Source organism: Cervus canadensis, chromosome 13 (genome assembly GCF_019320065.1).
Source record: "Cervus canadensis isolate Bull #8, Minnesota chromosome 13, ASM1932006v1, whole genome shotgun sequence".
NCBI classification, from domain to species: Eukaryota; Metazoa; Chordata; class Mammalia; order Artiodactyla; family Cervidae; genus Cervus; species Cervus canadensis.
This window is the reverse complement of record NC_057398.1, coordinates 35,289,654-35,314,717: the sequence shown is the minus strand read 5'-3', so window position 1 is coordinate 35,314,717 and position 25,064 is coordinate 35,289,654. Positions and strand designations below refer to the sequence as shown.

The following is a 25,064-nucleotide window of genomic DNA, read 5'->3' as shown; positions in this document are numbered from 1 at the left end:
CGATCCCTGGTTGGGGAAACTAAGATCCTGCAAGCCATGCAGTGCAGCCAAGAAATAAAAAAGTAAAAAAGAAACAAAGTGTTTGATCTATCAGTTGATCAACTGTTCCATAGGGCTATCTCCTAAGAATAATTAGGCCTCTCTCTGTCCTCAATTAGAAAAAAAGGTGAATTTGATGCACAAGCCACAGGGCAACTTTAGGAGCTGGAGAAACGTAAAGCTATGTTTATTTAAAATGCCCAGTCAGCATAGCCATGAGTAAACACTTAAAAGTAATTCTCCCCTCTGTACAGCATTTTGACTTCTTACATTTATTTGCTATTTTTAATTCAGTGGCGATTTCTTCACCAACCCAACAAGTCAAGTTGCGCTTCCTTATTCAGAAGTGGGGTTTTGAAGAGTGTACTTGCTGACACAAGGGCTTTGCAAGGGCTAGGCAGGCTCCCTGGAGCACCCCCACAGGCTACACATAGGTCCCCACACTGGCCCATCCACCATGGGCCCACCAAATGGCTCTCTGATATATCAACTGAAAAAAAAATGCACAACATCAGAGCTGAGAGTTATGTTTTATTTGGCTGGGCCTAACAACTTAGGCCCAGAACATAACCTCTCAGATAGTCCTGCAGGACTGCTCCAAAGAGGCAAGCGAGGAGCTAGGATACACAGGAGTTTCTGCAACAAAGACCAAGAAGTCAGACATCAAAATATTGCTGCTATTGTTGTTGTTGAGTTGTTCAGTCGTGTCCGACTCTTTTGCGACCCCATGGACTATAGCCCACCAGGCTCCTCTGTCCATGGAATTCCCCAGGCAAGAATACTGGAGTAGGTTGCCATGCCTTCCTCCAGGGATCTTCCCAACTCAGGGATCAAACCCTCGTCTCATGCACTGGCAGGCGGATTCTTTACTACTGAGCCACCTTACTGTTAAAGAACCCCAGCCATCTCAAGTTAAGGAATTTAGTGCTTTGCTATGCATGGGAAAGATGCAAAAGTCTGGGCTTGCTGACGTCATTCCTTGGTATGCCCTCAGCTCTCTGGGCCCAGAATCCCATGTTTTCTCATCCCGAGTCTCCTCAGGGTGCTCCCAGGTGGTGGCTGCAGCGGTTGACTTCTAGCTGGGGAGGGGGTGCTTCCTGCCTCCATCCTGAGTTCCCTCAGGCCTTATGGTCCAGGTGGCTGTCATGTGATGGCTTGATGATTGCAGCATCCTTGTTCACCAATATGGCAGCAACATCTGTCACTCACAGATGCAGGGTTGCAATAGGCAAGTCCTCCCCACCACCAAGCCCCCTTTCTCTTGCAGGGTCCAGTCTCAGACCCCGTGTCACCACAGTCCTGTCTTCGAGGGCATAAAAGACAGGCTACTTTGGACTTGTCAGTACCTGCCAGGGCCAGGCAGAACAGCCACAGGATGCCTGACTCCCTTGTGTTACCTACACCAGGATTAGATTTTTTTTGTATCTTGGCCCAATTTATTTATTTATTTTTATTGTTTCCTGTGGCATACGGGATCACAGTTCCCCAACCAGGTATCGAACCCACAGCCCCTGCAGTGGAACACTAAGTCTTAACCACTGAACCACCAAGGAATCTTCTGAGTCAGGGGAGTTAGTATTTATCAAGAGTGCTTGGGCCAAAAAAAAAAAAAAAAGTGCTGGGGCTTTCAGAAGCCTGCTGGGTTCATGCCATTTATTTTGGGCCACTAAGAAGAATGGTGTCCCCTTTTTCCCTCTACCGAGATATAACTTACATACCATAAATTTCACCACTTAAAAGTACAGTTTGGTGGGCTCCAGTAGTATCCATGGGTTCTGTATCCATATCTGTTGTATGAATTCAACTGACAGTTGACTGAAAAAAATCAAAAGAAACTATTTCCAGAAAGTTCCAAAAAGCAAAATTTGAATTTGCCAGTGGCCAGCAACTATTTACATATCATTTGCATTAAACTTAAATGTCTACCCAATCCAGTATTCCTGCCTGGAGAATTCCGTGAACAGAGGAGCCTAGCGGGCTACAGTCCACAGGGTCGCCAAGAGTCAGACACGACTGAGTGACTAACACAATGCTATACTTATTTACATTGTGTTTATATTGTATCAGGTGTTATGAGTGATCTAGAGATGATTTAAAGTATACAGGAGACTGTGCATAGGTTATATTAAAATATAATACTACCTTATTTTATGTAAGGAACTTTCGTGTGTGCTAAGTCACTTCAGTCATGTCTGACTCTTTGTGGCCCTACGGGCTGTAGCCTGCCAGGCTCCTCTGTCCATGGGATTATCTTAGCAGGAATACTGGAGTGGGTTGGGATTTCCTTCCCCAGGAAATCTTCCCAACCCAGGGATTGAACCTGAGTCTCTTAGGTCTCCTGCATTGGCAGGCGGGTTCTTTACCATGAACATCTTCAAATTTGAGGATCTTAAGAGGGCCCTGGAACTGAACCCCCCCCTTAGATATGGAGGGAGACTAGATTCACAAAATTGTGCAACCATTAGTATGATGTAATCCTAGGATATTACTATCCTTTTTTAATTTTTAAAAATATTTATTTGGCTTTGTCAGTTCTTAGTTGCGGCATGCAGGATCTTTGGTTTCAGCATGTGGGATCTAGTTCCCTGACCAGCGATTAAACTCGGGTCCCCTGCGCTGGCAGCATGGAGTCTTAGCCACTGGACCACCAGGGAAGTCCCTAGCCTTCTTTTTTTTTTTAAATTCACATTTTTGGACAAGATCAATCTCATAGACTGATTCGGAAGGTAGGACTCCTTGGGCTTCCGTGGTTAAACTTAAGACATGAATGCCTCCCGAGTGCACTGTTTTAAGCTGTGTCTGGGTTGGGGGCATAAATTGAAGCTTCTGCATGCTACTTCTGTAGCCCCCTTTCTCTATAGTGCCCTTGCTTGCTAGTCAGGGGTGTGTGTACATCTGGGTGTGGGATGAATTCTAGGGGAAATACAGATGGGCTGAACACCCTCGGTGAGACAGACTGACATATGGAGACGCCTTTATAAACCAGTCCTCACTTACACAAACATGATTAAGAAAAAAAAAGAGGCCTGAATGTGTTTTGGCCTCTCTGAATGGAAAAGTGGATATAAATCTTACTTCAGGTCCTCTAGTTACTGGAGTCTGGAGTCTCCCAAATGTACTCCTTCATCTGTCAGCCGCCCAGGTCAAGGCATTTTGGTGGCTCTGAAAGGAAAGGGAGAAGAAAGGACCAGTGAGGGTGGAGGTCTCAGCTGGAAATGCTCCCAAATGGCCATAGGTGTGGAGCAGGGAACTATAGCTTCCTTGGGCCCAGGGCTCCACAGAGGTTCCTTAGGTAAGCTGATGAAGGCACGGAAGTGCCTGCTGTGTGCAGCAACTCCATTTACTGCAGTCTTTACAACCACCTTGAGGGGTGTGGGGGTCATTCATTCATTCCACCAACATATATTGAGTCCATACCGTGAGTCCAATGCTGTCTGTACACACGAGAACACCAAGGCGTGGAGAGGCTAAGAAATTTGCCAAATTGAGGCCAGATGCAGTTGCTTAAGGAGTGCGGCTTGGGGGTCAGAAAGGAATGAATATGGGTCCTGGTTCCACTTCATTCTCCCCCTGGTGATGGTGGCCAAGTTTGACCTCTCTGGTCCTCAGCTTTTTTTGGATATGGGGTAGTACTAGTATGTGTCTCACAGGACTGATTTGAGAATTGAAAGAGATTATTATCTAGGGTGGATTTAGGTTGATGCCTGGCACACTGTGTCTCCCGCACTGCAGGCAGACTACCGTCTGAGCCACCAGGGAAGCCATCCCCTGGAGAAGGAAATGACAACCCACTCCAGTATTCTCGCCTGGAAAATCCCATAGACGGAGGAGCCTGGCAGGCTACAGTCCATGGGGTCAGAAAGAGTCGGACAAGACTAAGTGACTTCACTTACTTTCTTTCTGGCACATTGAGCACTCAGTGTGAGTTAGCTTTATTATTACTATTCCCCGAGGTCACACACAGAATCAGGATTAGAACCAGCTTTTCCCTTCTGTCGCCTGTGCCACCTCCAGAGCCACTGACCTCATTGAAAAGAAAGTATTACTCGCTCAGTCTTTGTGACCCCATTGAATATATAGCCCACCATGCTCCTCTGTCCGTGGGATTCTCCAGGCAAGGATACTGGAGTGGGTTGCCATTCTCTTTTCCAGGGGATCTTCCCCACCCAGGGATCAAACTTGGGTCTGCTGCATGGCAGGCAGACTCTTTACTGTTTGAGCCACCAGGGAAACCTTGGCCTCATTAAATCCTCCTGAATCTTTGAGGATCTGCAAAGGCCTTCCCCACTCAAGCTACCCCACAGTGATGGCCACCCTGGGGGAAGGGTGGGTGGGAAATGGTCCTCTCCCCCACTGCCCCTGTGGGGAAAGGTAGCTATCCAGTGCATCTGGGCATTCTGACCGACTCTTTCCTTCTCTAGGACTATTCTAAAATCCCTGGAAAAGGCTGGGAACATGGGCTCCATGCAGACTCATCCCTGTGAGCTGGGGACTGTCATCTGTCAAATGGGGTCAGCTCAGAGCTGGCCTCACTTGCTCCCTACAGTGTGCATGTGATGACATGCTTGGGGGGGGGCGGCCACTTCCCTCCAAGGACCACCTTCTCCCAGTGCAAGATGCACGAGTCCCACGGGGCCAAGAAGACCCTAGTCCTTCAGTTGTGTCCCTGTGGAGGAAACAAGTGCCTGCAGGGTCTCGGTGCATCACGGGCAGAGTACCCCAACTGTGAGTTTGCTAAGAGGGTTTGCCTCGGAGAAAGCGATTTCAGAACAGCCCTGAGCGCAGAACTCTTGCAGGGGGAGGCCTGGGAAACTCCTCTTTCCTTCATACCAGGCCACGCGGGCCGCAGGGCAGTTTGTCTTCCAAGGGTCCCAGGTCCAAACCTGGTCGGATTGGGTGGGATCTATGGTGGTTGGGGGTGGGATGGTGGCTGGGGAGTCCCCTCCCCACAACAGAGAAGGGCGTCTTCTGGGCCACCGCTGCACATGTGTCCCCATCAACCGCGGCCTGCGCAGGGCAGTGTAGAAACAGCGAGGAAAGGGAGGCGCGCAACTCGCGAGCTGCCCGGCGCCTCACCGCGTCCGCATCCGTGCCTCCGGGGGCCGGTAAGGCAGTTGCTGGGGGCTGCGCCCAGCCCCTCGGCTCAGCCAAGCCCTGCCCCGCGCGGTCCCCGCCCGGCGCGCCCAACTCTCCGGTGCCGCACCTCGGCGATGACCGCCACCCGCCTCTGCGCCCCTGGACGCGCGAGCCGAGGCACCTCGGCTGCAAGCAGCGCCGGAACTTGGGGGCGCGGTGAGTGGGGGCGGGGCGCCAGCGGGCGGTGGCCCTAGCCGGGTGCCTGATTCTGGCACTAGAAGTCCTTCCCCGTCTCCTCGAATCGGGACTGTTAGATCCTCCCAGCTCTCCGGGCTGGCTATGTCCTGGACACGACAGGTCCAGACCCTGGACACCTCCCTCATCCGCGCTCGGGACGCGGTTTCTCCTTGCCTCTTTCTGGGGTTGAGGCCCGCGTGTTGGGCATTGCGGCGAGCGGGCCCCATGGTTTCATTTGCTTTCTTACAGGCCCCCTCGGCCTGCCTGGGCTTCGGTCCCGCCGCAGAGAAGCAAGAAGCTCCCGGAAGAGTCGCGATGGCCGTGGAGTCCGGTCGTCGGCTCCGGGAACGCGCACCGGGAGGAGATGAGGGGCGCCCCGGTGTCCGCACTGTCGCAGAGGACGCACCAATCCCCGCGAGCGGCAGTGGTGGAGGGGCCGGGACCCGGTGCCTAGCGGGGGATCGGCTCCACCGCGGAGCGCGCTTGGTGCCCCGGCAGCGCGCCCCGCCGCGGAACCCGAGTTTTCTGTCCTAGAGCACACCCCACCCCGACGTGACCAGGGTGGTTGCAGCGCCCGCCCCGTTCCCTGCGGGCTGGCGCCGCCCCCACCCGCCCCTCCGCGCCCTACCTGCAGCCCTTTTCCTTCTCAGGTGGAGGAGAGGGTCGGCTCCGTCCGTCTGGAGCGAGACGACTCCATGGATCTGGGGCCAGAGAGACGCGTCTCACGCCCCGGGGCCGGGTGGTTCGCGCAGGAGGAAGGACCGCGAAGCGGGCTCTGCCTGGGCTTGCCTGGGCTTGTTCAGAGCCGGGCTGCTTCCCTCAGTGGCCGCGCCGATCCGGGGTGATTTCGAGATTTTGCCGGAGCCTTGGAGCCAAACCCCGGGGAGGAGGAGGCCGGAAGCCTGCACCATCCGTTCGCCGTCCAAGGATGGAGCCCAGGTAAACGCTTGCGTTCTCGATCGGTGTGAAAGTTGGTAAAGGAGGCAGGAGCTAGAACAAGTACTTTAACAACAATAAAGAGAAGCCTGTTGAATTGTGCGGCCTCAGAGTAGTAAGAAGAACGTCCAAGAAACAACAAAATGCTCTTTGATTTCATAATCTTTGGTAAGAAAGGATTTTTTTTTTTTTTTTTTAATTTTGCATGGCTGGTTATTTTTCTCCTCCTCAGTCTCCGTCGTGGGTGCAGGAGGGCTCACTGGTCTAAGAGTGGAAATGGGGACTCTGGTTTTACTGCCGCTGCTCAGCCACGTGCTATCTGAGTAAATACCTTGACTTCCTGAAAGTGGGGGCATTGAAGCTAGGCCCCCAAGGTGGTTGTGACAAGTGCTTCAGTCACTAAAGAAGTGTTATATAAGAAGTCCAGCCCGCCAGTTCGTGTTTTAAAGAGAGGAACAGGAGAAGGGGTTTCAAACTTCCAGTCCCGGAGGGCTGTCCTCCTCCTCCTCCTCCTCCTCCTCCTCCTCCTCCTCCTCCCCATCCCAGTGTCTCTTTGCCCCCGGCTCCCAGCTGGTGGGAATGCTGTCGGGGCTTGGGGCCGCGGGTCAGGATGGCACTTCCGGGTCAGGATGGCACTTCCGGTAGTTCACCTTCCTGGTAGGCACAGGAGCCATGCATGGACTCCCGCTCTTAGTTTAGGTGGATGAGGCTGGCACCTCATAAGGGACCTATGCCAGTGCCTTCACGGTTTCTGTGCCAGTGGGGCACAGAGCAAAGGCACAGCATGCTGGGCAGACAGACCCAGAGCGCTGGCGCCCCCAGTCCCCCATACACCCTCGCTAGTTTCCTGCAGCAGGAAGTGGCTGGGAGTCCTGGATAAGTGCCTGTGGAGCTCTTCTGGGCAGAAATCATGTCAGGAAGGCAAAATGGCTCCCTGTGAGGTATGTGGGGCCAGTTCTGCCTCTGCCTCCAGGTCTGAGAGATCTCTGCGACAATGGCCGCTCCCCTGAGCCTCTGTATGGCAGTGGCTGAGATGGGGGGGGGGGAGGGCGGCTAGGCAGGAGGCGGTTCTCCTGTACTCCATGTTATTCCCCTTGAAGATCTATCCAAGAGCAGAGAGCTGATGGGGACATTGGCTGGTGCCCTGAGGCCACTGGCATCAGCTGCCCTGTGGGTTAGTGGCTTGTTTCCTGAGCTTCCCAAGCTTGAGGATTGGCCGAGACTGTCCTGCGCCACCTGCCAATCCATCTTTCTCTCTGGCCTCAAGAATCCCTTGGTTACCAGGCTGGGTGTCCCCAAGAACTGCATTTTTATGCCTCACCCCTTGGCACCCATCACAAATCAATGATGCAAAACCTAGACTGGCTTCGGGTCCTTCTCTTCACCGCACGCCAGGCAGCACTTCCCATTGATGGTACAAGCAGGTCTTCCCCAGCCCTGAACCTGCCCTTGTAACTGGCTCCTGGGCTGGCAGGTACAGGAAAATGAAAGTGAAGTCGCTCAGTCATGTCCGACTCTTTGCGATCCCACAGACTATAGTCTACCGGGCTTCTAAGTCCGTGGGATTTTCCAGGCAAGAGTATTGGAGTGGGTTGCCATTTCCACGCACAAAATGCTGCCCCTGGTTAAAGGCTGCTCAGCCTCCGGTTAGAGGAGGTCAGACGTAGGCAACAAGAAAATGACTAGTCAGCACCCATTCATTCAGTCATTCAGCAAATATTCATTGAATCCTTGCTGTGTGCCTGCATCATCTAACACTGAGAATACCCCCGTGAGCCAGACAGGCAGACCCTTGCTTTAGTGGCGCAGCTGATCTGATGAGGAAAGAGGCAATAAATGAACAAAATAAATATTTCAAATAATGTTAGGTCATGATAAATGCTGTGAAGGAGTTGGAGGGTGAAGTGCTGGGGAGGGGTGTTGTTTTGCTGGGAGGGAGAGGTTAAGTCAGTGAAGTGAGGGGAGGGCTTTTTAGCTGGGAGGGTCAGCAAGTGCAAAGGTGCATTTGAGAAATTTACAAGGAAGCCAGAGAGGTTGGAGGTGAGTGGTAACTGTTTAAGTTGGGCAGGGCTGAGAATTTAGAATGAAATCGAAAGGGTGATGTTCCCCAGCCTTTGGAGGTTTTTGAGCTACAAACGTCATGATCTTATGTTTTAAAACAATGGCTCAGGCTGCTGTGTAGAGAATATACACAGGAGTGGCAGCTAGGGAGTACCTACTGGAGGCGATTCCTTGGTCCTACTAGAGACCACAGTAACTACAGGAGGCTTGTAGCCCAGAGGGGATAGTGACCATAGTTGTTGAAGGTAGAGCCAGTTGAGTCTGTAGCTGGATGGACAAGGGAGGATGGGCAGGGAAAAAAAGAGACAAAGATGACTCTGATGTTTGTGGCTTGCACAGATGGGTGAATCATTTATGGAGGCGGGGAAAACTGGGAGGCACAGGCTACAAGGTTCTGATCTGGCTACAGTAGGTCATCTGTTAGACACCCAAGTGGAGATGGTATTGGATGCTGGCAGCTGGAGCATAGGGGAGAGTTTAGGGCAGGGGAATCTTAGTGACTACCTAATACCTTGAGACTGGGCGAGGTTGCTGAGAGCGGGGCTTGGAGAGGCTTGGGGGAGAGCTTGAGAAGGTGGAAAGGAATCACCTTGGGAGATGGAGAGAGCATGGACAAGGAAAGTGACAGAACAATATAGCACGCGCTTAGTAAATATTTGTTGGGTGGATGGACACATGAAATGTCATAGGACTGCTGTGCAGTGCTGAGTACCTAAAGGCCCAGTGGGGGATGTAATAGGATTTTAAATGCAATGGATTTCTGGGACTCATAGGGCTGGGGAGATGCCAAGGCAGTCTGTGGAAGTGGAAGGGATATGATCTGAGCCTGGGAGAGCAACCAGGATTCTGCGGAGAGGGAAAAGTAAATTGAAGGGAATGGCATTAGCAAAATTAGGAATGCATGAGGCATATTTAGGAGTCTGATGCATTTATGGCATAGTTAGACTGGGTGGAGAGTTCTTATGAAGGGGGGTGGGTGGGGTGGAATTGGCTGAAGCTCTTTGCCACCCAGGGGTGGCTGGAGGACAGAGAGCCTGTCCCCATGCCCTGTCTTTGTCCCCAGACCTCCACCTGGTCAGATCTTGGGTAACCAGGCCCACTCCCGCCACCCAGCCACAGAGTGCCTGACAGTACCTCCTCTGGTCTCTGTGAGGTAGATAGGTCGAGGAGATCAGGATCTTCATTTTTGTTGTTTTGACATCAATCTTGGCAATATCTTTTTTGGTTTCGTTTTGTTTTGATTGAAGTATAGTTCGTTTGCAATGTTGTGGTAGTTTCAAGTGTACAGCAAAGCAATTCAGTTGTACATATATATATGTATTTTCAGATTCTTTTCCCTTATAGGTTATTACAAAACATGAAGTACAGTTCCCTGTGCCATGCGGTAGGTCCTTGTTGGTTATCTGTTATGATCCTCAGTTTTTTGTGGTTTTTTTTGGCTGTCCTGGGCCTTTGTTGTTGCGCAAGTGCTTTCTCTAATCGCAGAGGGGGGACTGCTCTCTAGTTGCTGTGCTCCGGCTCCTCACTGCAGTGGTGAAACACAGGTGTTAGGATGCCTGGGCTTCGGTCGTTGCAGCTCCCAGGCTCTAGGGTGTGGCTCAGTAATTGTGGTGCACAGGCTTAGTTGCTCCGAAGCAGGTGGAATCGTCCTGGACCAGGAATCGAACCTGTGCCCCCTGCACTGGCACAGGGATTCTTTACACTGAGCCACCAGGGAATCCCTGGTCATCGTTTTTAATCACGGAAAAGCGACAAGGACCTTGGAATTTAGGTCCCCAGGGAGTGGTGTGGGTGTAGGCTCCCCCAGAGCTCTCTAGCAGTTCCTGCCGAGTTTGCACTGGTGGCCTTTGCTGTCGGGGTTGCCTGTGTCTCGCAGGAAGAAGACAGAGACACCTTGAGGAAGAGAGTCCTGGCTCCAGCACCCATAGAATCAGCATCATTTTGTTTTAGGCTGTCTGACAACCAGGGCTGATGTGTGTGTTAGTCAGGAGGACTGGCAAGAACTACTTTAAATCCCAGTTTCAATGACAAAAGAGTCCTTAGGAGGGAAAGCTTTGGGTGGCTGACCTTGGGTGTCCGCTCCCAATCAGCGTCTGGCTGTAGATGCCATGCAAACGCTGCCAGATGCTGCAGTCCATTAGCAGGTATGGATCTTTTCTCTCCTTTCAAAGGCACCTCAGTTCCCCCTGGGGCCCCACAGTCCATGAAGCTCATGGCTTTTCAGTCAAGGACTTGCCTGCCAGACCCGTCTCTGTCACTGGCTGCATGAATCTGCAAATACGGCTTAACCTGCCTGGGTTTTGGTTCCTCATCTGTAAAGCTGGGCCTGTGTTAGAACCTACTTCACAGTGTAAAATCAATTAGATAATGTACATCAACCATGCAACAGGGCACTGTGGTGACTGTTAGGTATCAAGCATGTTTAATACTTGGACTAAATCAGAAGAAACTTCCTCTACACTGATAGAATGTAGTGAGGTTTTTGAAGTTTTTTTGTTTGTTAGATTTTTGCATTGCAGATATCCCTTTCTTCCCCTTCCCCAAAATCGCTGCTTTCCTATTTGTTGTTGTTAACTAGTGTTGCAGATATTTAAGTGGAGCAGAATGCCTTGGGTGGATGCAGAAAGAATACTCTCTGCTCCCATATCCTTTATATCCTTGCCTGTGGGCAGGTGGTAATGGGCTTCCCAGGTGGTGCTAGTGGTAAAGCACCCGCCTGCCAATGCAGGAGAGGTAAGAGATGCAGGTTCGATCCCTGAGTGGGGAAGATCCCCTGGAGAAGGGCTTGGCAACCCACTCCAGTATTCTTGCTGGGAAATTCCATGGACAGAGGACCCTGGTGGGCTACAGTCCATAGCATCACAAAGCGTTGGACATGACTGAAGCAACTTAGCACACACGCACCGGAGGCAGTAATCGACCTCCAGCAGCTCCCATAAATGGCACCCATGGTCAACCAGTCTAGTCCTGACCTCTACCGCCCTGTCATTTGATGCTCGTCTTGTCCCTTCCTGCCAGTGGTGCTGAGTCACTGCTGCCAGCCTCCCTGCCTCGCTTAGCACCAGTCTGGGCAGCTCCTGCCCAGTTGCCATCACCTCCTCTGGACTGGCCCATCCTCCACTTGGCAGATCAGCCTCAGGCTGATCGCAGCTTCCTATGAGGAAAGTGGAGTTTCGACACTCAGTAGATGGGAAAGTGGGCGGAGGAACAGGAGGTTCCATCCAGAGGCGAAAAAGCTAGCCTGACTGTAGTGGGGGAGGGGCGTCCATACTGGAGGAGGGGTGTTAGTTGACTTGAGCCGAATTGATTCCTAAACCTGACATTAAAACATTTTCTGAGGTTGTCGCATCAGCTCACAACAAAATTATTTAAACTAGGCTTGAAAGTGCGTGACTACTGCCGTTGTAACCCCCTTTGATTATGAAACCCACCACTCGTGATGGGGTGAAGCAGGTTTAAAATCCTGGCCCACGACATCAGCCACGGAGCAGTTCCTCCCCCAGGATCACCGCAAGGCAGGTGGTGGTTCCCAGAATTACCTGCCCAAACCCCAAAGCAACTTCAAAGCCCTTGCCTCCAACCTGGAAATATAGAGAAACACTTCTTCATAATGTGCAGAGAAACAACACATAATGGTTGGGGGCCTGTGCTGAATTTCCTTCCCCTGGGTACTACCTGGCTGTCTTCTTGCCACTAATGCCCACCTCCCTGATCAGGGGCCAAGCCATTGGAGGGATGTGGGCTGGGATGTAGAGAGACCCTGCTAGGGTAAGCCAGCAGCTGTGGTAGCCTTTTAGCAGGGGAGAAGGGAGGACAGACCCAGAGTAATATTTCAGACCGAGCCTGCACCTTGGGGACTGATGTCTCTAGAAACCCCACCACCACCTTGGCCCCCATGCTGAGGACTGTCCCATCCCCTCAAAAGCCATTTAACCCCAGAATACTTCGGAAACTTGCCTTCAAGCCACTCCTCAGCCACATCCTCCTACACCAAATTAAAAAAAAAGGACAGCAAACCCTTCCCAGCCTCTCACTCTCTCCTCTTCACCAGAGAATCACACCTTCTCCCAAACACTTCCAGAAATGCAAGCTTTGAGTGTGTATACAGAGTGCTAATTATGTTCATTTATGTGAATTGTTTCCATTTAAGCCTAATTACTGTACTAGAGGCTAGCACTTATCCTTAAATATGTGTCAAATTAACTTTGTTAGAAGGCGTGTTGAAGGCAGTGGAGAAATAGAAAGAACATTGTTTGGGATCCAGACGGTCCTTGTTTTACCCTCCATTTCCTTGGTGCTTTTGGGCAAGAATTTAACATCTCTCAGCTCACTTTCTTAGAATAAAAAAATTTCCGTCCTGCCTGCCTCACGGAGGATGGCATGGTTCACACGAACTCCATGATCCACCCCATGTTCAAGGCTATATGCCATAGCGGGCAAGACAGACCATCGCTGCTCACGTGGGCTTTATGGTCCAGCCAGGACAACAAAAGGTGAATAAGTAATGCACAAATAGCAAACATTTATTGAGAGCTTATTGCATGCCAGGTGCTGTGCTAAGTACTTTTCAAATATTACCTTCTTTAATCCTTATAGCAAGGCTGTGAGGAAGCTACTATTGTACCCATTTTACATATGGGGAAACTGAGGCTTAGGGGGTTTACCTGCCTGGCACAAGTGTAGTTATGGCTTGAATGCAGGTAGCATGACTCAGCGTCTGCAGCTGTAATCAGTCTGCTGCTTCCCCCACCCCCACGATGTGGGAGAGACTACAGGGCATCCCAGAACCCAGATGGTGTGAAGGCACTTTAAGACCCATGATCCACCACCTTAGCCCTCTTCTCGCAGTTAGAAGTGAGTCCCAGGTCCCGTCCATACCCAAGGGGAGCAGATGGCACTAGGGCCTGAGCACCAGGAACCCACCCTCATGGGCCCTGAGGGATCTGTCCACCACCATTTCTTTCTTTTTTAAAAAGTATTTATTTATTTGGCTGCCCCAGGTCTTCACTGGGGCATGTGGGATCTTTAGCTGCAGGATGTGGAATCTAGTTTCCCAACCAGGGATTGAATCGAAGCCCCCCTGCATTGGGAACTTGGAGTCTTAACCACTGGACCACCAGGGAAGTCCCCCACAACCATTTCTAATTTTGTGAGTCTTTTGTCCTCATAGTTTCTTGTCATGCCAGCTATTTACAGTTTTTTGGTTTTTTTTTTAAGTTAGGACACTAGCAGCATTTCTGACATTTTTTCCTGATCCCCCTGGATTTTGAGGACCTGCCCTCTGGGCCACTCATATCGTCATGGCTGTTTCCATGGTTAAATGGTCCCAGGAATTTTCTGAAAGAGAAATGGAGCCGCAGGAGTTTGAGGCAGTCAGCGGAGAGAGGGGCCAAGCCCAGAGAGGAATTCAGACATTTAATCAAAATCTGAAGTCCACCCATCTCTTCTTGTTCCTTTATCCATCCATTTATGTGTCCCTGAGCCCGGCTCGCTTGGTGAGCCCCTTCTGGGTCCTGTGCTCAGCTCTTCACCAGTCCCCTCGCTGCATCCAGGGCAGAGTTAACAAGAGGAGAGGGTGGGATGCCCTCTGCCTGGGAACGTGGGCGGGGGGACCAGCCTGGAGTTCACTGTGGGGACAGGCGGACAAAGGGAACAGTATGCTTCTTAAAGCAGAATAAATACCATTTTACCTTCTGTCAGCTGGATCGTCACTCTGAAGATGCAAGGCTGTGGAGTGTGGAATCAGGGCCTGAAGGCCCCAGCCTCAGGGCCCCGGGCCCCTTTATTTTTTATTCATTTTTTAAATTGGAGTATAATTGCTTTACAATGTTGCATTAGTTTCTGCTGTGGAGCAAAGTGAGTCAGCTCTATGTATACACATATCCCCTCCCTCTTGAACCTCTCCTTCACCCCCACCCCATCCCACCCCTCTAGGTCTTCACTGAGCCCCGAGCTTGCTCCCTGTGCTCTTTTTAAGTGTTGGCGAGTGTGTCTTAGAGCCTGTCCACTTTTGCTCTGCATCCCTCACTGGTCTCTGCTTGGTTTCACCAGTGAATCCAATTTCAGCAAGCCTTTTCCTGCCGTCTGAGTGGCTGCTTCTAAATTACTGTGGGGCATGAAACCCCCCTATATCTGATCAGCATTGTGTGTAAAGTGTTAGTCACTCAGGTATCCGACTCTTTGCGACCCCATGGACTGTACCCTGCCAGACCCCTCTGTCCATGGAATTCCCCAGGCAAGAACACTGGAGTGGGTTGCCATTCCCTTCTCCAGGGGATCTTCCCAACCCCGGGATCAAACCCGGGTCTCCTGCATTGCAGGCAGATTAAGGAATGAGCTAATAAGTGGATCTCAAGGACAATCTTGCCCCCACCCCAAAATCAGAATAAGGGTGTGGGTGTCATTTGAAAACAAAACTTTGATTCATTGCTTTCATTTAATATTAGTCATATCATTTACTTGATTTTGAGTTTCAGCTAGCTGTAAAGTTGGGGTAACTAGGTTTATCCAAGGAAAGTATTGATTAACAGAAAATGCACAGTATTGGGGGTGACAGCACCCCCTGAGGAGAGGCAGGAGTTCAGGCTGCTCGGGGGCCTCTTCTCATCCACAGGCCCCCGGCCCCCTCCCTCTTCCTGTTGCAGTGAGTTCACTGATGACCCCAGGGATATGTGAGTGTCCTGTGGCTGCTGTAACGAATGACCACAAGCTGGATGGCTTAAAACAACAGCAGTGTATTCTCTCCCAGTCCCCGGGGGCGTTTCCGGATGTCTGAGGTCTGCTCTGAGCACAGGCACTCAGCTAAGTGGACCTTCCCCGGGCTAACTGAGTGGTCCCTTGGGGCTGCAGCATTCCTGGTTTCAGGCACCAAACCAACAAACTTCTGAAGAGTCCAAATCACCATTAACTTGCCGATTAGGTGCACTCAGAGGATCTAACGTGTAAGCAGAATTCCTGACACTTACAGTTCTTGAAACACTTTCCCATCTCCTGCCTCACCTGTGTCGTGCGTCCTTGTGTACAGACAATGCACCTGCAGCCCAGCCTGGTCGTTAACAAGTGGAGCATGCAAACGGAGCCTCCTGACTCTGAGAGCAGGTTGGGGGTGCTGATGGATGATGCTTGGGGTGGGCGTGGGAGCCTACAGCCAGGGCAGGTACCATGCCTCCCCCAGGAGAGGAGGGCTGACTGAAACTTGAAGGACATGTAAAGTCATTTGCTGAAGCTGGAAAGACGGTGCCCAAGACAGAGAGGCTGTCCAGCAAGGCACGGAGGCAGGAAAGCCTGCAGAAGGGTGAGCAGAAGGTTCTGGTGTGTGATCTCAGGCAACTCTCCCCCTTCCCTGCCACCTAGACCCATTCTCCTTGAGAGAGCTGGTTTGTGGCTGAAATTTACAAATTAGAGCTTCATTCTTTTGGCTTAAGCCAAACAGTAAATTTACCCTATACTCAGATGCAAAATCCCCTGAATGGGCTGAGTTTCCTGCCCAGCCAGCCAGTTTGCTGGTTGGCGTGTCTGATTCTTCTAAGGACAGGGTTAGCTCAGTGGATCAGGGATCGGGCATGGTTTGGGGGCATAGGTGGAAAAATGAGCCATCAGTATGTGGGGACAGGAGCAGAGCGGATGGACTGGGGTCCACAAACATCCCTCCTTTATAATTCCTATTTGGCCAGCCTTGAGCTAATCCTTGGCTTCCCTAGTGTCTCAGAGAGTAAAGAATCTGCCTGCAATGTTGAGACCTGGAATAGATCCCTGGGTTGGGAAGATCCCCTAGAGGAGGACATGGCAACCCACTCCAGTATTCTTGCCTGAAGAATCCCCATGGACAGAGGAGCCTGGTGGGCTACAGTCCATGGGGTCAGAAAGAGTCAGATACAACTGAGTGGCTAAGTACAGCAAAGTGCATTATATGTTTATACACCACATCTTCTTTATCTGTTCATCTGTTGATGGACTTTTGGGTTGCTTCCGTATCCTGGCTATCGCAAATAATGCTGCTAGGAACATTGGGGTGCATGTATTTTTTTGAATTAGTGTTTTTCAGTTTGGGGGTATATATACCCAGAAGTAGAATTGCTTGACCTTATGATAGTTCTATTTTTATCTCTTTTGAGGAACCTTCATACTGTTTTCCATAATAGCTGCACCAGTTTGCATTCTCACCAACAGTATGCAAGAGTTCCTTTTTCTCCACATCTTCGCCAATATTTGTTATTTGTGATCTTTTTGATAGCCATTCTGACAGGTGTGAGGTGGTATCTCTCGCCTGTGGTTTTGATTTGTATTTCTCTGATGATAGTGATGTGGGGTGTCTTTTCATGTGCCTGTTGACCATCTGTATGTCTTCAGAAAAGTATCTATTCATGTCTTCTGCCCATTTTTAATTGTTTTATTTATTTATTTATTTTTTGAGCTAAATGAGCTATTTATATAGTTTAGACATTAACTCCTTATTGGTTATATCAATTGCAAACATTTTCTCCCATTCAGTAGGTTGTCTTTTCATTTTGTCAGTGGTTTGCTCTGCAGAAGCTTTCACCCCCAGAACTGGGGGTTGGAGAGTAGTGAGAGGTTGAACGGTGCTGACAATGCTGGCTCCAGACCAGAAGCTGATTGGACATGGAAAAACCAGATCTCGGGTTCCGTGGGCCTGAAGTGGGGTGCATGAAGGTCAAAATGGCAGTTCAAGGAGGCTGGGCCTTGTTCCAGTTGGGAGCAGACTGGGTGGGCAGAGACATTGAGCCTAGAGGTGTGAGGGGGGCAGGGGTGGAATGGGGTGTGGTAGACGCATTTTAACTGTGCACAACTTTCCTCCACATTGTGGACCTCAGGGTGAGCAATGGATCCAGAACCTCGTCTTGGTCTGAAAGACCATCATGGTGACAGTCAACTGCTCAGCGAGTGTCGGCAGGAGACGTGGGGTGTCGGGTCCTCAGCCTCCTTCCCACCCAGGCTGCTGGCCTGGCTGGGCCGTCTTTGTTCCCTGAGGTTGTCAGAAGAGAGCTGCCCTCGCTCATTGCCTCTGCCCTCTCTCTGTGGTCTTCGCAGGGTCTCGCCAGGGCAGCTCTCTGGGGTCTGGCGCCCGGGATCCGGAGTCCCTGCAAGATGGCCGTGCAGAGAGCCCCGAGCAGGCCAGGTGTGTTCCCAGGAAAGGGGGCCTGGACGCCAGATATTCAGCTCTCAGTCATCTTTTTTCATGTTCTTTTAAAATTATAAAATTAATAGTAATGCTCATAAAATGTCAAACAGTTCAGGAACTTCCCTGGCAGGGTCCAGTGGTTAAGATTTCACCTGCCAATGCAGGGGGCGCAGGTTCAATCCCTGGTCTGGGAGCTAAGATCCCATGTGCCTCCTGGCCAAAAAACCGAAACATAAAACAGAAGTGATAATTGTAACAGATTCAATAAAGAGTTTTAAAATGGTCCACATCAAAATAATTTTTTAAAAGACAGTTAAAAAAAAAAAAGTCAGGCAGTTCTGAGGTAGATGAAGTTAGTGGGTTGGGCCTGTTCCAGTCTCCCTCTCTCCTTACCCCCAGCTCCCTGAAGGCGGCCACTGTCAGCCTGGGCTTGGTCCTTCACGCCCGCCCAACCCGCAGGGTGGTTTCCGTTGACTGTCGGCTGAGCCTCGTGGTAGGAAAACCTCCGGGAGTGTGGTGAGCCTCTGTCTCCGCTGGACTCACATCCAGACCCTTGTTTGCAGGGTCTGCAGCTCAGAGCCAGGGTCACCCCCAGATGCTGGGCGATCAGCCCAGCTCCAGTCTCTGGGGGCTCACCACATAGGAGTGACTCTGTGAATCCTGCTACTCAGGTACCCCTGACCCTCAGCCTGTCTGCAGAGGTAGGGGATGGAGTCTGGCTGGACTTAGCTCGGGGTAGGGGGCTTGGTCAGCTCCCAGCTTCCCTTGGTGCCCTGTCTTCCTGTGAGGTCCCCATCCCTCTGCACCCTTGGACGTGTGGCTCCTGGGTGTCCCACTGGCCTGGCAGGTCAGGAACGCAGAAAGACTGCTTTAATGGGCAGGGCTCTTATTTATTTGGGCGTGACAAAGTATGTGAAAGGTCGTTGATGCCCGGGAAGCACCTGTCACCGGTGAAGTCGTGTGCTATGATTGTGAGGACTGTCACCACCCCCTCTCCATGACTTCACTGGGAGGTCTCTGTAGCTGCCACAGTAGGAGTCAGTTCTGAGGATGGGGACCCTTGAGCTGGGGCAGCCAGGCTGCTCGCCCAAGCTAGGGTCTGTACCTAGAGTTGCCTGCAAAGATACTGACCTGTGATCACCTGGCCTGGGAGGTAGCAGGTGGCCCTCTGGGCTGAGGACATGTCCAGTGATTAAAGGTGACCATTTGTCCAGGACTTTTAAAGAAGAGAGGAAAGTCTTTTTTGTGGTATTAGAATGGTTTCCCAGTCCCAGCATTGTTGATATTTGGGGCGGTTCATTCTCTGCTATGGGTCTGTTCTATGCAGTGAGATGTCATCAGTTTGCCTGACCCGTACCCACTCGTTACCAGTGGCATCTCCACCTCTGCTCGTGACCACCAAAAAGGTCTCCAGATGTTGCCAGATGGCCCCCAGGGGACAGACTGGCCCCTACTGATAGCCCTGGCCTCGAGGACTCAGATCGGGCTTCCAGCGAGCACTGCCTTGGCATCACGAGCTGCTTCTCGCTCGGGTGCAGTTTTCTTTGTTCCTTTTCCAAAAGGCTGACCTCATCCAGCTCATTTGTTTGTTTCGTTGACTCACCCAGCTCTAACCACAAGAGCCTTCCTACTTTGGGGGATCCCAAATGACTTATCATGGGACTCTGTACGTAAATCTAAAAGATTCTTGTCTGCTAAATTGGAGGCAGACACTTCTCTTTTAGCTCTGCTTGAGAAGTCCTTGTCTCAAGCATTCAAGGACACGCGGGGCTCCTACTGAAGATTTTACTGTGAGCACCCTTGGAGTTCAGTTTTCTGAAATCGCCAAGCATTTTTCTCCCATTGTTTGGGTCTTAGCCCAGTGACTAGCAGATGATCTAAGGGCCAGAGCGGTCTGGAGTTGGCCAGTGCTTGGGGGATTTTCTTAAGGCCTCTGACCTAGGACTGGCTGGGGAGGAAGACAGAGGAGGAGCCAGGAGGGGGGAGGTGGAGGATGAGGAGGAAAAAGGAGGAAGGAGAGACAGGTTCCAGATGGACCCACCCACCCAGAGTCATACCCCACTGCTGTGCATCAGGACCCTTGGGCAAGGCCTGGCCTGTTGGGGGCTCCTCTTGAGGCCCTGAGAAAGCCACTGCCTTTGAGGTGGGGCTGCACAAAGCTCAATGTAGCCCTGAGGACTGATGCAATCCTGAGGTCAGAGACCACGCCTTCTTCTTGGTGAGCGGAGGCTGTAACCCCCGAGGAAGAAGGCTGGGTTCTGACTGGTCCTCTCTTGGGCTCCTTTTCCTGCCTCACTGACTCCTTAGGGAAATGGGTTCTGGTTTCCAAGTGGGGGCTTTAGATCTTAACACCTGCCTTGCACTCGAAAACTCTAGTTATCGGAAGATCTCGTGCGCCCACAGCTCTCCTCTTGGGCGTTGGTGCTTCTGTTCTGCAGTGGCTCCCAGAGGCTCGGCTCGATTGGCTGCCTCCGAAGCACGCAACTGAACTTGAACAGCAGTTGGGATGCCTAGGCCCGCCCCCCTGGCGCCGCCTGTGGCCTCACATTCAGCCTGTGCCGAGAGCTCCATGCTTGCTGTTGACTTGTGCTGGACTGGCCACGGAACAGAAGGGACCAGAAGCTAGATCTGGCTGCCAAGGGCTCTCCATCCTGGATGGCAGGACGCTAGCTGGCTGCACCAGATGCCACCAGCCCCGCCAACTGTGCCCATCCACCCCCGGTTAGCACATGAAGCCAGGACCTCCTCTCTCAAACCAGACAGTCAGTATTCCAGGTGCCCAGGGATCCATCCTGAAGGGCTGGGGCCGAGAGGGGTGAGTGGGTCTGTGTGCACTCAGCAGAATTTCAGGGGTACCCTTTATTCCCTGGGACTGTTCTCCCTGCCTTCACCTGTGCCAGCTCTGAGTTTTCCGGATTCCAGCCTCCGCGGTAGCCAGTCTGTCAGCAGCTGGCTGAAAACTACTTTCCCAGTATAGCCACCCACTGGGAAAGAGCAGCCCTGGAATTTGACCCTGACGACCCCCACGAAGTTCTTCCCAAGCTCCTGGTCCCACCTGGCTCCACCTCTACCCATCACCGGGGCACTGTTGGCGGGTATGGGGGCTGGTTTTTTCCTCTCTCCTCCTCCCTTCTTCCTCTTCCCTTTTGTCCTTTTCTCCACCAGCTGTAGATTTAGAATCCTGGTGACTCAGGAGGGATGTTCCAGTGCGTGATAGGCTGGGCGGGTGGAGGGGGTAGGTCACATGGTGGGGGCAGAGAGGGGAGGGGACCCCGGGTGCCAGCACCTCTCCGCAGGTGAATGCACACCTATGATAGGCCTGGGCACTGGCAGCGGGCCCAGGCCCAGAGGTGGAGGCAAGCCCAGCAGGTCGGACAGGTGGAGCGAGTCCAGTGGCTTCGGGGCCACAGCTGAGGGTCCCATCCCCGGTCCTCCCTTAGCCCACAAACCAGGTAGTCCATCTTTTTGTCTTTTCTGCTGGTTTAGCTCACTGTCAACTTCAGGCAACACTTATGACTTGGGGGAAGGTGGGAAAGCCTTTGAGGTTTTCGAGGGAAATCATGAGTTTGTTTGGAGAGCACTTGCCATGTTTGTATGTGGGAAACTTGGCCTTGGCCTCCGAAAAACACATCTAATGGTCTGGTCCTTGGTTCTGAAAAGCAGGTTTCTCGCGGAGCCTAGATTGTTGTTCAGTCGCTCAGTCATGTCTGACTCTGCAGCCCCATGGACTATAGCCTGCCAGGCTCTCTTGTCCATGAGATTTCCCGACCCAGGAATAGAATGTGTGGTGGATTCTTTACCACTGAGCCAACACAGAAGCCCTTAAATCCTCCTTATGGAAAAGGAAAACAGCCCACCTAACCACAACAAAGCCTTCCACAGGCTCCTTACTCACAGTTACAAAAAAAAAAAAAAATCTCGTTTCTGGACCTTGCCTTCCTGATTTGCCATTCAGCATCCAGGCTCCGTGGGCTTCCCAGGTGGTTCACAGGTAAAGAATCTGCCTGCCAATGCAGGATACGTGGGTTCAATCCTGGGGTTGGGAAGATCCCCTAGAGAAGGAAATGGCAACCTACTCCAGAGTTCTTGCCTGGGAAATCCCATGGACAGAGGAGCCTGGCGGGCTATAGTTCATGGGGTCACAAAGAGTTGGACATGAGTTACTGACTAAACAACAGAGGATTTGGGCTGGGAGCTGCCTCATACCGAGTCTCAACTCAGAAGCAGGAAGAGTGCTAGGCTCCTTCCAAAACTCAAACTTACATTACAGCCCTTGGGCAGAGTTTTATTTTGAAATTGTTTGAAGTTTCATGTCCTCTCCTGCTAAGATGGACAAGACTTGTGAGAGCCAGTGTCCAGGATTTTCACCCACATTTTATTTAGCCCGGAAGTTGTCCCCTTAGTCTTTGGGGTGGGGGTGGGGGGAGTGGTTCTGGCTTGAGGGCAGGCAGGGAAGAGCACAGATCTGAAGAACAAAGCCAGGACTCCGAGCCGGAAACGGGGACTGGTTTTGTCCTGTTCGGCATCATTGAACTTACGCATTGCTTCCTCTCTGCAGTCCGTGCCCTTCCCTATCTGCCAGTATCCGGGAACATCACCCAGGTGCTCAGAGCAGATGTCACGTTTGTCTCAAATTGCCCTTGCACTTTGCAGGGAGAGGACACAGAAGCTGCTTCTGCTGTTGAACCTTTTGTAACATACACATTTTTTTGTTAAGTGGTTTGCCCTTTTTTTTTTTCATTTTTAATTCCAAGGTAATTTGTGGTGTTCAAATTGCTTAGATTATGGGATATATCGGTTAGGATTCCTTCTTCTGTAAGTAGGAGAAAACACTACTCAAAATGACAAATGATCAGAACATTAAAATTTTTATAAAACATTAAGTGCAGAGATAGAGGAGCTTTGTTATGGGTTATGTATCCAGGACTCAGCCAGGTCAAGGAGTTAAGACTTTGTCCCTATTTCTGCTCTGCCATCCTCCACGTACTGACTTGTCTCCCACCAGCTCACCTCCTGCCTGGCTCTTCCTGGGGTCTCTTAATGTAAGTGAGGAGACTTTTCCCAATGCCCCCTGTCCCGCCCCAGCCAATCAGTGGCAAGGAGGAGGGGGTTATTGTGATGGAATTCTTGAGGCCCATGTGACCAGGAGAGGAGGGTAGATAACCTGTATCAAATCAGGGTCTGTGAGCAGGTGGAGAGAAGGTGTGAATTTGGGGCAGTATTGCCACATCAAAGATTTGCATTTATTCAGATTTCTAACTGATTTGGGGGCAATAACTCTTGCTCCTAAAACATGTATTTTTTTTCAATACACAGTTCTTAATGCAAGAGCAGTTTTAGGTAATCATGGTATCCACGCTTAGCCTTTCACCTCCTAGGAGGCCTTCTTCCTTAAACATCTGGGCCAGTGGTTTTTAGGAGTTTGAGCTTTTCTCCTTAAAAAAAAAATATATATATATATATATTTATATTTTATATAATATTTATATAATATAATATTTTATATTATATATATATATTTTTTTGGACTGTGCTAGGTCTCCGTGACTGCTTGGGCTTTTCTATAGCTGCGAGCAGGGGCTATTCTCTAGCTGTGGTGTGCGGGCTTCTCATTGTGGTAGCTTCTCTTGTTGTGGAGCACAGGCTGTGGGGTACAGGCTCAGTAGTTGTGGTGTGCAGGCTTCTTTGCTCCAAGGCATGTGGAATCTTCCCTGACCAAGGATCAAACCCATGTCTCCAGGCTCAGTAGTAGTGGTGTGCAGGCTTAGTTGCTCCAAGGCATGTGGAATCTTCCCTGACCAAGGATCAAACCCATGTCTCCTGCATTGACAGGGTGATTCTTAACCACTAGACCACCAGGGAAATCCTTCTTCCCACTTTTGACATCACTTTGAAATGCAAGAGGACACCTAAGGCTGGTATAAAATGTCTTGGATTCCTTGCAAAGCTTTGCAGAGGAGCATGTGATGCAAAGCCGTGACTCTTTTTGAGTACCTTGTTTGTGCCACCAGGCCAGGCTCTTCCAAAGCCCTTGTTCCTGTGGTTCAGAACCGCTCACAGTTATGATTTTGCACGTCTGTGATTTCCTCCCCATCTCTCTGTCTCTCTCACCAGGAGTCCCCCAAGACCCAGGACATCCTCCCCATTGAATCTTCAGCACCCAGTGCAAGCAATATGTTATGGGTGGGTTCATGAAGGGGACATTTGTGCTTTCTGAAAGATTCACTGTGGAATTAGGAAGATTTCCTGAGTGAATTTCCACATCTCCGTGGATGGAGAACGGGTCCTGCTTTCCCAGAAATGGTAACGTTCAAGAGCCTTGTTCTCAGAATCCACTTTTGCTTTAATGCTTAAAATTTAAGTTCTAGGAACTTAAAACACCCCCGGTGAAAATGACTCCTGGTTTTCTTGTATTCCTCCTGGTTCCCTGGGCTGGCAGCTCTAGCTCTACAGCAAGATGTATCAGGCTTGGGGTTCAAAAGGGCCCCTGTAAGAAGAAGAGAAGGGCTTCCCAGGTGACACTAGTGGCAAAGAACCCGCCTGCCAATGCAGGAGACATGGATTTGATCCTTGGGTTGGGAAGATTCCCTAGAGGAGGGCATGGCAACCCACTCCAGTATTCTTGCCTGGAGAATCCCATGGACAGAGGAGCCTGTGGGCTACAGTCCACAGGGTCACAAAGAGCATGATATGATGGAAGCGACTTAGCACACACACAAGGAAAAGAGAAGTGAAGCATCATCACAGCTCTGAATGGAACTCCGGGCCTTTTAAACATCTTGTGTTAATGCAGCAGAAGCTTGCCTGGCAAGTGGACCAAAGGCGTTTCAGTAGAAAGGAAAGTACATTGAAAAAGTATGTTCACTTGGGTCGTGACTTTCCAGTAAAGTCTGACTCCATGAAAGACTGCTAATTTGGTGTGTTTTGTAAATTTCATGGAATACAGTCAGACTTGAGGCACTGACTGATTATTCACACTAGCCTCCTCTCTCTGATGGAAAAGATTGTTCCTCAGGTCCCAGCCTCCTCTCTCTGGAAGATTGTCCTCTCCATCTGAAAGCCCTGACTGATCAGCTGTGGTGCTTGGGGTGGGGATGGGGGGAGAGGAGTGAGGCAGCCTCCCTAGGTAGACCTCTTCATCAAGGTTGCTGCCTAGATTCAGAAAATGGTGTTCTGCGTGGAAATCAGGGGGCGAGGGCTGCTTAGCAGCGGCTGGTGCATCTAGTTTGGCTTGGATACCCCCAGCCCCCCATCTTGCTTTTTGGAGCCATCTTTTTTTTGGGGGGGGGGGTGGTGCTGCTCTGAGCAGCTTGTAGGGTCTTAGTTCCCCACCTCCACCAGGAATCGAACCCAGGCCTGGACATTGAAAGCTCTGAGTCCCAACTGCAGGGCCACCACAGAAGTCCTTGAGGCATCTTTTCTTCCCAGACTGTTTCTGAGCCTGAAGGTGGGCTGGACCCAGATCTGACAGGCCCCTCGTCTCCATCCTTCCCACACTCTGTGACGCCTGCTCTAGACCTCTGCCAGGGATGAAGACATGCCCTGTCCCCGTGAAATGCACAGCCCTCGGCAGCGG

At 51.0% G+C, this 25,064-nt stretch overlaps 1 protein-coding gene and 1 long non-coding RNA gene across 3 annotated transcripts in view; one reads left to right on the top strand and one right to left on the bottom strand.

The window, feature by feature from the left end:
* Positions 1-550: 550 nt before the first annotated feature.
* LOC122452030 lies at positions 551-6,116 on the bottom strand. 2 transcript variants are annotated; one of them, XR_006272572.1, is made up of 4 exons: positions 5,981-6,116; positions 3,115-3,201; positions 1,758-1,854; positions 551-1,237 (listed from the first exon to the last, which is right to left on the bottom strand). It is a non-coding gene; the product is annotated as an uncharacterized LOC122452030 (long non-coding RNA). The 2 variants fall into 2 exon arrangements; XR_006272571.1 differs by having other exon boundaries at positions 551-1,854.
* A 49-nt stretch (positions 6,117-6,165) lies between these two features.
* Positions 6,166-25,064, top strand: part of GPR157 (G protein-coupled receptor 157) — a 67,096-nt gene continuing 48,197 nt past the window's right edge. The window contains exon 1 of the mRNA XM_043485335.1: positions 6,166-6,291. Within this exon, the coding sequence (XP_043341270.1) occupies positions 6,281-6,291 (11 nt within the window). The 5' untranslated portion in view covers positions 6,166-6,280. The remainder of the gene's footprint in view (positions 6,292-25,064) is intronic.